Genomic DNA, 13,809 nt, shown 5'->3' with positions numbered 1-13,809 from the left:
TGGCTGAGGGTCACCACATGAATAATCCTATTAAAGGGCTGCAGCATTAGGAAAGTTGAGAACCACTGGTTTAGAGAATATTCCCTTCCTGCTGGGCATAGTCTAAACTGTTTTACAAATGAGGAATAAATTAAGGCACAAGATTAAAGTTGAGTACTTCCCCACACTAAGAGCAAGTAAAACAGACTTAGGGTCACACCTGGTAACACCCCCAGAGCTTGAAGTGCTTTATCTCTCAGGTTGTACATGGAGACTCACAAGTAGGTAGGTAAACCAGTTTGGAATGCAGCCACTGGCCATGTTTTGTTGTTTGGTTTTGTTTTTTTTTTTTTTTTTTTTTTCTACTAACAGGAAGAGCTTGGCAAATTTCCACCCCATCTTCCCATAACTCTACTGTTTTTTGCCTTTAAGGTAAAGAACTACCGGGATTATCCTGCTTGAACTCACTGTTGTGACTTTAAGTGGCTCTACTGCCGTGAGTGAGAACCCCTCTGCTGGACTGGTTGAGTTTGCTCACACTCACACAGATGGGAACACAGCCGCATGGACATGTCCCTAGTGCTATAGCTAGGACTCTGCCAGTGAGAAAGGCAGCTGTCCACTTACTTCAGCTTCTACTGCTACTGTGGTCTCTGTGGTAACCGAAGAAAAGGAAGTAGTTATCTGTGTTATAGGAAAACCTGTCGTATTACAGTATGAAGCCTGCCACAAGTTGGTTGGGGATACGTAATGACTGACGGAAGCTTACAATTACCACCTAGTCCCACTCTTTCCTTCCTTGTCCACAGCCGCCTCAGACAGTCTCTCAAACAGAACCTTATCTTCCTCTAGACCTTGGTAAGTCATTTTGTTCTTAAACATACCTTCTATAGACCTTACTTACTCAGTACAGCTAAATCATCTGTAATATGAAAAGGTTTGGACCCAGACTCTTGTGTTTGAATGTATGGCCCATGAGGAGTTGCACTATTAGGAGGTATGGCCTTGTTAGAGGAAATGTGTCACTGTGGGGTAGGCTCTGAGGTCTCCAGTGCTCAAGCTATGTCCAGAACGGCACACAGTCTCCTGCTGCCTTCAGATCAAGATGTAGATCCCTCAGCTCCTCCTCCAGCACCATGTCTGCCTGGAAGCCGTGCTTCCCACCTTGATAATGGACTGAACCTCTGAAACTGTAAACCAGCCCCAATTACATGTCGTCCTTTGGGGTTGGGGATTTAGCTCAGCAGTAGAGCGCTTGCCTAGCAAGTGCAAGGCCCTGGGTTCGATCCCCAGCTCCGAAAAAAAGAAAAAGAAAAAAAAAAATGTCGTCCTTTGTAAGAGTTGCCTTGGTCATGGTGTCTGTTCACAGCAGTGGAAACCCTAAGGCACTGCCCTACCACAGCATCCAGTGGACTTCTCTCACAATTCTGATTGCTGACTTACCACCTGTCATTCCTTCTTAAAGTACTCTAAAAAAATCTTTTTGTCTGGGTGATTTTGAGACAGGTTGTCATCCCCTGGCCTCACTCTTCATAAGGCTGACATTATAGGTGTGAACTCCATCCCACCCCCAATCCTGGCACTGTTCCGATGGCCAAAGTGACCGACCTGATGAGTGATTAGGTACCTGACAGCAGACTTTTCTCTGTAGATGGAGGACTTCCTCATAACTGCTCTGGTGCCACAGAAAGTGGAAGGGAACTTTGGAACAACATTTTAGAAAAAAACAGAAAACTTTATCTAAGTCAGGTGTGACTGAGTCCTACCAGAGGCCACTTGAAAGCAATGGACTCTCCTGACCCCTAACCTCTGGGGCAACAATCAAGCTGGATTGGTCACATCCAATGGTCACATCACCTGTGGGCACACGTGGCGGAGGCATGGTCCTTATATGTATAAGCACAACGTAACCTAACTATGCAGTGTGTGATGCTTAGCAAGGAACCATCTGTTCTTTGATAGCCTCAGAGAATACCTACCTACATCCCAGGGGACCCAAGAGGATCAGCTGAAAGGGCACAAACCACTTGGACCAGCAAGCAGTTAGAGAATAGGAAATAAAGGACACTTGTCATCAGAAACAGAACTCGGTTCCTCATTTTGGCAAGCCACTTTAATTTACACCTTTAATGAGGGCTGTAATTTCTTGAATTGTCTCACCTTGCTCCTGTAGAAAAAGAAAAGTAGTTAAGTTTTAAGAACTATTGCCTGTACTAATCCAAATGCATAATTTTGTTTACCCAGTTAAGCTTTTATCTTTGAGCTCTGAGTAGCCTTTCAGAGAGAGAAGCAAAGTCACTGTTTCTAGGCCAGCAAATTAGTAAGGACCCCATCGTCCCATGTGAACAGTGAGAACAGGGCGTCCTTTCGCAGCCACATGCCACCAACTCTAACTCACCACTGTATTCCAGAAGCCAGAGGAGAACTGTTCTGTTGTTGGTGTTTAGTTGTTTTGGTTTTTGAGACAGGGTTTCTTTGTGTAGCCCTGGCTGTCCTGGAACTCACCCTGTAGACCAGGCTGGCCTGTACCTCAGAGAATCTGCCTGCCTCTGCCTCCCAGTGGCTGCTCCACCACCCAGCTGCTCCTGGCAGAGTCTTCTAAGCTCAGGCTGTAGTACTGTTGTCTGCTCCTCCTGCCTCCACATCCCGAGTGTTTCACAAGGTCCTTTCTGTTTAGTTACACTTTATTTTGTGCTGGCAACTGAACCCAGGGATCTACTTGTGCAGAATTGAGTGTAGTATTCCAAAATTATAACCCAATATTAAAAATACTTCTTTGTTTTTAATATATGATAAAAAGAAAGACTAAAGGGGCACAGGCTAGCAAATGTGAAAATGGCTACACAGACATGGTGGCTGTGCTTCATGCTGTTGGGATATACTTGTCTAAGGCCAAACAGGGCTGGAGAGATGGCTCAGTGGTTAAGAGCACTGACTGCTCTTCCAGAGGTCATGAGTTCAATTCCCAGCAACCACATGGTGGCTCACAACCATCTGTAATGACATCTGGTGCCCTCTTCTGGCCTGCAGTCACATATGCAGGCAGAATGCTGTACATAAAATAAATAAATAAATCTTTAAAAAAAGAAAAAAAAAAAAGAGTGCAAAACAAGTCAGAATTTAAAGACTTTAGAGGCTGGAGAAATGGCTCATTAGTTATAGTTAAGAGCACTCATTGCTCCTCCAGAAAACCTGGTTTCAATTCCCAGCAACCACGTGGCAACTCATAACTGTGTATACTCCAGTTCTGGTACCCTCATATAGACAAACATGCAGGGAAAACATCGATGTATATAAAAATGTGTATATCTTTAAAAAAAAACAAGAACTTTAGGGTAAACCTACTCGTACAGAGAGGAGTTTACACTTTCAGTCCTCGTCGTCAGGAGGGACCCCCAGTTCTTCATCTGTCCACTTCGATGGATCTGGATATGAAAAGTGACCCTGGTGACAACGGATCAAAAGAAAACAAAGTCAAGGGTCTGTACTCACAAATGCAGCTAATGAAGTTTCAAGATAAATGTTGAAAGAAGAATGAACAATGTAATTACCACAGCTAACACCTGCCACACAGCATGCAGCATCCTCCCTTAACCGGTTACCGGCTCAACCTACTTCAATGACATCACCCAGGGGCTTGGATTCTTTTAGAGGTAGCAGCCTAAGCCAATACGTATGTTTATGATGGAGAATAAGAAGTGGAGGCCACAGATTTCATATATACTCATCTCAGCAATATTACTGTCATGGCAAAACAGAAATGTTCACAAAAGCTCTTCACTCCTGCTCTGGGCTTTGGGAGCCTCAAGTGGATGGTGCCTTATCCTGACCTGGAGCCCTCTCTGCTGCAGTACCATCTACTGCCTACTATGACTGATCTACAGTGAAACGCTGATGTCTCCTCCGACATCAGGGAAATGTGCAGCCAAAGCTCCTTCCCGAGAAGCAAGGGCACAGAGATGTGCTAAGAGGACAGAGCAGCGCAGCCTAACAGTTCTGAACCTATACAACCTTGTGTACCGTCTTTGTTTACATTTCCTTGTCATGCATGTGGCCTTATGCATGCCACATGCCCACCTTCACCTTGGAGAGTCAGAAGACCATCAATTTGTGGGACTCTGTTCTTTTTCCTTTACATGGGTCCCACGGATGGAACTCAGGTTGTCAAGCCCAAACTGCCATATTGCCAGCTAAAGAGAGTTTTGTTACTGAAGAAGCTATTGGATTTTTTTCCCGATCTATCCTGAAAACAAATCTAAATTTACTAAAATTCAAAGTGTCCTAGATTCATAAGTTTCAACGTCCATCTTTCTTGTCTTTTTCAGTGCTGGGGATTGGACCCCAGGGACTCATTCTTGTTAAACATGCTCAACCACCAACCTCAAGGTTTCAAAGTCTTAAGGATGAAACTTCCTAGAAAACAAGAGTCTAAAAATGTGACAAGCACTAGAATAACAGAATCACCAATAACTCCTTTTCTCAAGACAAATTATCTTCTATTGAGGTCAACCAAATCTAGTTGCTCTGGGCCTCTAGACAGACTAGAGGATGCCAAGCATTTGAATGCTAGGCTGCCTAGTGCTTAGGAGGCAGGGACGGGAGGGAGGATTGGGAGTTAAGGGCCAGTCCCACCTATATGGAAAGTGAGCGCAGCCTGGGCTACACACTACCCAAAACCATTGAAGTGAAATCTGACCACAAATGAAGATGTGTAACCCACCAATCCTACAACTATTATTTTTTAATTTTTTAAAGATGTTTTTATTTTATGTATGTGAATAAACTGAGCTGTCTTCAGACACACCAGAAGAGGACATCAGATCCCATTACAGATGTTGTGAGCCACCATGTGGTTGCTGGGATTTGAACTCAGGACCTCTAGAAGAGCAGTCAGTGCTCTTAACCACTGAGCCATCTCTCCAGCTCCCTAGAATTCTTTTTAACCACCCTTCCTCATGTGGCTACCTAATGGACACCACAAATCGCAGATCCCCAAAATGTACATTGTCATATAAACAGATCCAAAAGTGACAAGTTTCACTAGGTTATATGACAATATGGTGGTAAAGGGATATACCTGGACAGAAAAAAAAAATCTCCAAACACAAGCTAAGCTATCCATGAATCTCCCCTCTCCTGCTGTCAAATCAGGACTAGAACCATTCTCCTGTACTTACCAGCACAGCATCCGAGTCATGCCAAAATCTCCAAAGAATCCAGAACCACATGAGTGAGCTTAAGACCTCACCATGGATCACCTGGGACTGGGTAAGCTGGGGAAACTCCCTGTACCGGGGCTGAATGTGTCCACCATCGCCAACACTAGAAGACAAAGCAATACAAAAAAATCGCTTTTTTACTCCATTTTCAGAGAACTCATCTCAACTCTCTGTAGCATCCTTAAAGCTGAAGCTAGCACATCTCATCACAAAAATACAGACTGGCAGGCTCCTACTCCCTCTGTATAATGGCTTTTCACTTAGCTTGCTTTAAATTTGGGGAGCAGGAAAAGGAGCTGAATAGACAAGAGGCCAATGTATGGTTTCATTTAGTGAAGAGTCACCATTTTGTACCAGAAAAATTGGTGATGGTTATGGGGTGCTACCCCAGAAGTTTTGTATGAACAACTGAGAACCTGAAGTAGTCGGTAATTAACTTACCCTCCCCAAAAAAGAAAATCAAAATTATTTTTGTTCTGTGTACTTTCTCAGTGTACTTCAGAGATGACATACATCTGTGCCCTAGTGCAAGCTTTATCCAGAAGCAAGCACTGGAGCACAGACCTGTACTCAGCACTAGGAGGAGAAAGGCTGGGGACAGATCAGCAGCAGCAGCAGCACAAGGTCAGCCTGGGCTGCAGGAGACCTTATCCCAGAAACTCTTTAAACATCTAAAAAGACCATCAGACAGGAAGGTGACCTTTAGAAAATCTTTAAAACTCCAATACCTCTGGAAAAAGGCAAAGAAGCTGCAACAGTAAGCGAAGATCCCAGCTGTCCGTCAGGCATTTCTTGGCAAGCTGTGGAACACAGTCCGTCAGGGCCTTACTTATTCTACCGGAACTGTGAGCGTGTAAGTTAACTCTAACTAAACCATATATACTTAAGGCATGTGACCTATTCAGCAGTAAAATCATATGCTGATGCGAAGAACCAGATATAAAAATGCCTATACATGTTCAACAATTTCAGCCCAGCATAGCAAAAACGCACTAAAATGTCCTGTAGGTTACTGTAGAATTTGTAAATAGCAATGTTCCTATGGTTCTTCCCCAACCTCTGCCCATCTTTTTGTCCTAGCAGAAGAGGGAGAGCCTTGCTCAATCACTCTCCACCACATCCCCTTGACATGGGATCTCCCACTGAGCCTGGGGCTGGGCCCAGGGATCCTCTTGACTTGGTTCCTGCAGCACTGGGGTTATATGTACAGAGGGCAACTCCTGGCTTTCCCTCCCGGTGCCAGCATCCAAACTCAAGTTCTGCTGCTCCTGTTCTTACCCATTGAACCAACTCTTCAGCCCTGACTACTCTGACGAGCTGGGACTGTTTTTATTATTCTCTCCCATTCTGAAAGACTGCAGGCAGGGACTCGTATTCACATGTGCAAGTACCATACTGGACTTTGTGACTGTTATCTGTTGTCTTAACTTTATGACTTTATGAGACAGATGCTGTGACTGTTTTACAAATGTGAACACAAGCATTTTGATGACAAAGCCCAAGAATGTTGCCTACAAGCAAATAACATCAATAATTTTGGTTTTCTTTTTCACTTTATTAAGCAAAGACCTAACTCTTGTGCTTGGAGTGTAGCACAATGATACAGTAGTTTCCTAACAGGGGTTTGGTCCCCGGAGACACACACACACACACACACACAAAAAAAAAAAAAAAAAAAAAAAACTTCCTCGAAATTCCAATCGGCCTAAAGTCATCTTGGTGATAAAGCTCTATATTCTTGTGTAAATATTTACCCAGCCTTTAGCACATTCAATTGGAAGGCTCCGAATGAGATCTTAGTTATCCTCAAAGTGTGGCCCGGGCTGTCCTTGAACTCACTATTTAGCCCAGGTTGGCCAGGAATTCATCATCCTCTGCCTCTGTCTCTTGAATGCTGACATTAAAGGAGTGTAATCACTATGCTCTACTCTCTTATAGACAGGATCTTCTTGTGTAGCCCAGGCTGGCCTCAATCTCCTGATCCTCCGGCAAGGCCTCCCCACATCATGCTCAGCTATTACTTTCAGCCACTGTCGGGAGTCCTTGCTTCACCACTTAAAGAAGATAGCAGAACGGCTTCTGGAATTCCCATGCCAACTGTATTTAACAGGTATTACTCACGAGCTATCTGTGCAGCCAGGCTTTAATCTCAGCACTCTGCAGGCAGAGGTGGGCAGAGTTCTGAGTCTGAGGACAGCCTGGTCTACAAAGTGAGTTCCAGGACAGCCAGGGCTACACAGAGAAATCCTGTCTCCAAAAAAAGAAGATAGAAAGAAAGAAAGAAAGAAAGAAAGAAAGAAAGAAAGAAAGAAAGAAAGAAGGAAGGAAGGAAGGAAGGAAGGAAGGAAGGAAGGAAAGAAAGAAAGAAAGAAAGAAAGAAAGAAAGAAAGAAAGAAAGAAAGAAAGGCAGTGGTAGGAGGGAGGAAGGAAGACAAAAATTTCAACAAATACTTGTTTGTCATGCTACAAACTAGACTAAATGCACTGTGGCAATCTAGATACCCTGAGGAAACTTCCAATTAAAATAAACATGATGCCAAATGAAATAAATAAAGGTTCTCTTTCAAGCATCAATAACGGAGCACAAATGGCTGGGAAGCAAGTACTGGAGCTGGCATTCACAGGGATTCCACTCAGGTAACTAGGAGACCCACAACAAGTGGCCTAATCATTAGACTTCTGAATCAAGCTGTAGCCCTATAATAAAAGGGCAAAAAATAGTAAACCAACGGGAAGAGAGCTGGAATTCGTTACCAGAGCCCAAACTTCAGGTAGGTTTGCACCTAAACTATACCTGGGTTGGACCTTTTGTGGCCCAAAAATCCAAACCAAGGGCTGGGGATTTAGCCGAATAGCGGAGCCCTTCCCCGGTTGGAGGTAAGGGAAATCCAAGTGAAGGATTTAGAGTGAGACTGAGCTGGAGGCATTCTCAAGAAGGTAAGAGTATGAAGATCTTAAAGGAATTCTCGATAGACAAAACCTGCCGGGTTATGCGAGCTCAGTCAAGAGAGAGAGATAGTATGGGGTGGGGGTGTGGGACACATAGAGACAGAGAGAGAAATATCAATACAACAAATAAAGCTATGAGTCTTACAAATCTCTGATAGAGAAGGCAAAATGAGTAAGCCACGCCTTTAATCGCAGCACTCCAAAGGCAGAGACAGAAGGATCACTAACGAATTCCAGACCAGTCGAGGCTACAAAGTGAGGCTCAAAAAAAAGTGCCAAATTTTAATAGTAAAAATGTACCTAATGGTGAAAATAACAAACTTACTACCTTACTACCTTAAGGTCTCCCGTGGCTGCCCAGGACTGATGGAAAAATCCTCAGTCCTCCAAGGCATTCCCTGCCTGGCCCACTCTGGTCTCAGAGCCCATCTCCACTGGTCTCCTTGCGCTCCGGACCTACACTAGCCAGCGACTTGGAAGGTTCAGGCCCGGAGACTGTGCACGGCTGGATTCTTTGCACTCAAGTCCTAGTTAACGCCTCTCTCCCCTAACCCTGTGCCATCCAACCTCTACCCCACCAATCCGACCAAAAAGCCACAGTCTCCGTCCAGGCCGACTACAAGACCCAGCATGCCTCAGGCGGCAGCAAAGTGTCATGCACTCGCTCGGGCGACTGCTTCAAGGTGACAGCGTCGGGATGGCAGCGCTGCCTGTTCGAGCCGGCCGAGCCCTGGTCCCCACCCGACACTCACTGACGGACTCCACCGTCTCCAGCTGCCCGCGCGCGGCAGCCCCGAAGCAGGCGGCCTCCAACGCGACCGAAAGGTGCCAGGCGGGCCAGCGCAGACATCCTAGCGGGAGAGCAGTCCCCACCCCTGATGCGTCACTTCCCCGAGTCCTGGAACGTGACGTCACTGCGTCGCGCGTCTCTATCGGGGCTGATGGTAGGCCACAGCGGACAAGCTCAGACTATTGGCGGACCTTAGAGGCTCCGGGTTAACGGGCAGATAGATCGTCCTTTGGGAGGAGCTCTGGCTGTCTCGTGACGCAGCGTGGCAAGGTGCTCTTAGCTGACCTTATTGCTTCGGCTTATATGAACGGTGCTTTCGTGCGTGTTCTTGCCACTGTGGGCCCTTGTTAAAGGCTAAGTCCTTTCTGAACCATGCCATGTTTAGTTTATAACATCGTTGTTCCAGTACTGTTCTGAAACCTGATGATTCACCAGCAGCCAGGTGTTAAATCTCAGAACGTGGACCGCTGGCATCAGAGTCACCTGAGGAACCCAACCCTGCCTCCTTGGAATAAGGCGGCCAGGAATATGAGTAAAGGTTTCTAACGCCTTAATCCTTAGACCATTCGGGGTTCTTAGGTTTGGTTGTTGTTTTTTTTTTTTTTTTTTTCTCTCTCTCTCTTGTTATTGTAATAAGCAAGCAGAAAAACAAGGACGTGAGGGCAGTCCGGTTAAGGCTAACAATCACCAAGAAATCTGAGACCTGACCTCAGCCGTACTTGCAGTGGGAGCTACAGCACAAATGGATCACGTAGACGCACAGATGCACTCAGTCTCCTCCCTTGAGTGGGGAGGGAACATGAATTTTCAAGCTCATCTCCATAAAACAAAACCTGCATTTCTGTTCTTAGTTACTAGATCTACAGAATAGCTTACTGTAATATTTCCGAATAACTTTAATTTTTTTTCTTTCACTTCAGATTTCCTTCAAGAAACAAAGGCTCCACTGGCTACTAACAAAATAACCGTCCTTCCTCAGCCTGCTTTTCTCTGTCAATATTGCCTCTGTCCAAATCTGGATAGACTCCAAACCTACGACTTGTGCTAACAACCTCAAGAGATGGTGAGAAACGGGCTTTTTTTCTATAAAAAGTGGCTAACATACAAAGGGCCAATACTCTAAAAATCTCCACCTTGTAAAGTTTCTATTCAAGTATTTTAATCACCTGGAAAACTTGTTTATACAAAGGCCTTTCATTCTGATGACAAGAGCCTCTGACCCCTTCCCTCCTTCCTTTGCATCTATAGGGAGCTATCCAACCATGGCAGATTCTGAGGTGGAGCTCTCTCCAATAGGACGAGACACAGTCATCACCTATGTTAGAATAACAACTGAACTTCCTGCCCTAGTGTGCTTGCAAGGTCAGTTGGCTTATGGCACACATTTTTTATTTAAAAAAAAAAAAAAAAAGACACTGCCTTGCAGGATTACTTTCGCTATGTTCTAGTAGGGATCTTTGTGATACCAAAAATACTGATCCAACAAGATCGTCCCTGGCAGCTTATGGTTTGGGGTTGTTTGCAGAACATGCACTTTTAGGTTATAACATTAGCCTTCCACACACTAGAAAATCACTATGGTGTTTCAGTTTCAAGAGTCAAGTACTCATCAAGGCCAGACCTGAACTTAGTGACTTGGGAACATCAAATATGACTAACAAGTTGCCTTCTGTGCCTACATATGGGCCTCTTTGCCCTTGTATGTTACAGGAAACCTGCCCTAGGAGTTAAACCTAAACAAAACTCAGATTTTTGAGTGTTATGTGTGGGCTCACCTGTACCAAGGCATGCATGAGAGGTCAGAGCACAAGCAGTTTATTCTCCTGCCATCTGCGATCAGGCTTGCATTATTATTATGTGTGTGTGTGTGTCTGTGTGTGTGTGTCTGTATGTGTGTGTGTCTGTGTGTGTGTCTGTGTGGTGTGTGTGTGTGTGTGTGTGTGTCTATGTGTGTCTGTGTGTGGCTGTTATGTCTGTGGATCCTCAAGTGCCACTGTATACACGTGGTCAGGGGAAATCTGCAGACGTCGGCTTGTCATGTAGGTCCCAGAGACTGAACTCAGGTCGGCAGGCGTGGCAGCCCGCACCTTCACTCACTGAGCCTAAGCTACTTCACTGGCTTTACTAAATAGAAATAGTTTCTCTTTGGCTTTTAGCTCCCCAAAGCTGCAGTTTTAAAGATAATAGCCCCTCCATTTTCTAAGCTTCAGTCCATCCCACCAACTTTTGGCTCCCAGATGCTGACTTTGACTGGCAAACTGTATCTGCTAAATCCAAGCCTTCGGCTGAACCCTGAACCTGTAGAATTCTATGGATGGAAGTTGACTTTGCAGTTTATAGTCAAAGGCATGGTTTTCTCTGGGCTACTGTGCACCACTCCTTTTAGCAACTCATACAACCCACTAAGAGAAACAGCTCATGAATGGAAAGGGCACTTTTCAGTTCTTTCTGGAAAGCTCACCTCTCAAACTACATAGCTGTCTAGTTCTAGGCAATACTACAGAACACACACAGTTTATATTTCTAAAAGGTTATAGAGGGCCCATGAGATGCTCAGTGTGTAAACATGTTAGCCATGCATACCTGATAACCTGGGTTGTTACGGGATATTTGAACCTATTTCTAGTTGTGTGGATCAGTCCTTAGGACACACATTTAACCCCTCTGGCTGGAATACAAACGCACCCTTAATACTTACCTTTAATACCAAACAATGAAGGTACAGTTAGCTTGTAGAAGGAAGCACCCATGTTTGAAAGTGATGTCTAATTGAGTGACAGACAAAGTGATGAATCACAGAAAGATTTGACAGAATAGAATCTGCCCAACTCTCACAAGAAGATAGGGGAAAGGGAAGCTACTTAAAGGAGAGATCACACAGGAGGAAGAGAGTACAGTACAGGAATACAGGAGGGGGAAGAGAAGAAGAGCAGAGCAGAGCGAGCAGCTCAGAGGGAAAAGGCAATTTTACTGGGAGAGTTTTACAGAGACAGGTTGAAGAGAGAACAAGCTAGATACAGGTAAACTCAGAACGAACATGAGAAGGAATCAGAAGATTCAAAACGACTGCTTGAGTTAGCTGGAAGCAAAGCAGAGCGATTCAGAGGCAGAGAGAAAAGCCAGGTGGAATAAATCAGCTGGGAGAGGAGTTTGAGCCAGAACAGCTGAGTTGAACCAGCCAGCCAGGGTTCAGAAAAGGGTAGAGAGGGTGAGCTTACTCAGCAACAAGTCTAAGAGGCTGAAAGCATTCTAGGCCCAGATTAGATTGTACAGAGGCTAGAAGCTTCCAGGACTAGGCTTACATTAGCGGATAGAGGCTGTAAGCTTCCCAGGCAACAATTACAACAAAAGAATAAAAGTTGTTTTATAGGGTTAGGTCTTCCTCAGAATCCTTGACGGAAGGAGACAACCAACACCTGACCTTGTCCTCTGATCTCAACATCCACATGTACACTTCACACACAGTGAAAAGACCTTAGAAAGTGGGAGGCATCTAGTCAAACCCCAGCTGGGGCACTTAACCTTGTGAATTAGGACAAGAAAGCTTTCTTCTCTGAACACCAAAGCCTTTCATCTGCACAAGTCACTTAAGATATTATCAAGCTCAGAGCTTGTTCTCAGGAAATTCCTATTCCTTTGTTACTCTCTCCTTTCCTAGTATTAAAGTATTACAGGTAGGCTGAAGTTCATTGACTCTTGAATATGAGTGCTGTCCGCATGTGTGACTACATGACAGAAGAGGGCATCAGATCCCATTACAGATGGTTGTGAGCCACCATGTGGGTGCTGGGAATTGAATTCAGGACCTCTGGAAGAACAGTTAGAGCTCTTAACCACTGGACTGTCTCCCCAGCCCTCACTCATCTTTCTTAGTAAGTCACCCAAAGTGGATGTATGAGAAAACAGAAATGATTATTTCTCAAAGGCTTGCTACGTCCCCTCCCCACCAACGAAGAGAGGAAGCTGTTGGCTCTACAACAGCCACTGATGGGGTAGGTGGTGCTGGGGTTGACCCTGGAGCCACAGACCTGGTAGACCGAGCCTCCACTGTGGAGCTATACCACCAGCCTCACTGTTCTAACATTGAAAAATACCTTCAGGGTCTCTTGCTGTAGCAACGAGAGTGGGAGCATTTGGAGCATGACCTCGGAATGAGGATCTACAAGTTGTAAGAAAATGGCAGACAAAACGGACATGGGGAAATCGCCAGCTTCAATAAGGCCAAGCTGAAGAAAACCGAGACACAGGAGAACACCCTGCCTACCAAAGAGACCATTGAATAGGAAAAGAGTGAAATCTCTTAAAAGCCTGTGAAGATTCCCCCACCCCACCCCTTCATCTCCAAGACCCTCTCGTGATGTGGAGGAAGAGCCACCTGCAAGATGGACGCAAGCCACAAGCTCCACTGTGAACCTGGGCACTCCGCACCGATGCCACCGGCCCATGGGTCTCTGAAGGGGACCCCTCCACTAATCCGACTGCCAAATTTCACCAGTTTGCCCTAGGATATTATAGAAAATTATTTGTATGATTGATGAAAATAAAACATACCTGGTGCAAAAAAGAAAGAAAAATACCTTCAGAAAGAAATTAGCAAATGTTAGAAATTGTCAAGATAATTTGAACCCCATTAAAATTTACCCAAATTGCCAATTATACCTTTAAAATTTTCTTAGTATTGAAAGTGCCCATATAAAACTTAAAATGACTTTCAACTTTTTGTAAAATCTAGATTTTTTTTTTTTTTTTTTGGTTTTTCAAGACAGGGTTTCTCTATGTGGTCCAGGCTGTCCTGGAACTCACTCTGTAAACCTAGTTGGCCTCAAACCCATAGATCTGCCAGCCTTTGATTCTCAGGCACTGGGATTAAGT

The 13,809-nt window shown here is 44.8% G+C and overlaps 2 protein-coding genes and 1 long non-coding RNA gene across 10 annotated transcripts in view; 2 read left to right on the top strand and 1 right to left on the bottom strand.

Annotated features, from left to right (window-relative positions):
* Positions 1 to 1,990, top strand: part of Braf (B-Raf proto-oncogene, serine/threonine kinase) — a 135,394-nt gene extending 133,404 nt beyond the window's left edge. For all 6 annotated transcript variants that reach the window (XM_087655566.1, XM_087655564.1, XM_087655561.1 and 3 more), the window contains one exon: positions 412 to 1,990. In XM_087655566.1, the coding sequence (XP_087511692.1) occupies positions 412 to 455 (44 nt within the window). In that variant the 3' untranslated portion in view covers positions 456 to 1,990. The remainder of the gene's footprint in view (positions 1 to 411) is intronic.
* Positions 1,991 to 2,066: 76 nt separating this feature from the next.
* Positions 2,067 to 9,032, bottom strand: Ndufb2 (NADH:ubiquinone oxidoreductase subunit B2). Its single transcript, NM_001108624.2, is given in 4 exon segments — positions 2,067 to 2,146; positions 3,325 to 3,423; positions 5,157 to 5,301; positions 8,900 to 9,032. Coding segments are annotated over 3 exon segments (318 nt in total). The 5' UTR covers positions 8,998 to 9,032; the 3' UTR covers positions 2,067 to 2,146; positions 3,325 to 3,348.
* A 46-nt stretch (positions 9,033 to 9,078) lies between these two features.
* Positions 9,079 to 13,593, top strand: Tmsb10-ps5 (thymosin, beta 10, pseudogene 5). Of its 3 annotated transcripts, XR_015686498.1 has the most exons (4): positions 9,079 to 9,207; positions 9,858 to 10,000; positions 10,186 to 10,299; positions 13,038 to 13,593. It is a non-coding gene; the product is annotated as a thymosin, beta 10, pseudogene 5 (long non-coding RNA). The 3 variants fall into 3 exon arrangements; XR_015686497.1 differs by lacking the exon at positions 10,186 to 10,299; XR_015686499.1 differs by lacking the exon at positions 10,186 to 10,299 and having other exon boundaries at positions 9,079 to 9,475.
* Positions 13,594 to 13,809: the final 216 nt, after the last annotated feature.

The sequence above is a fragment of the Rattus norvegicus genome, chromosome 4 (genome assembly GCF_021556685.1).
Source record: "Rattus norvegicus strain SHRSP/BbbUtx chromosome 4, alternate assembly SHRSP_T2T, whole genome shotgun sequence".
Lineage (NCBI taxonomy): Eukaryota > Metazoa > Chordata > Mammalia > Rodentia > Muridae > Rattus > Rattus norvegicus.
The sequence above is the reverse complement of the archived record's forward strand: the minus strand, read 5'-3'. Positions and strand labels throughout refer to the sequence as shown.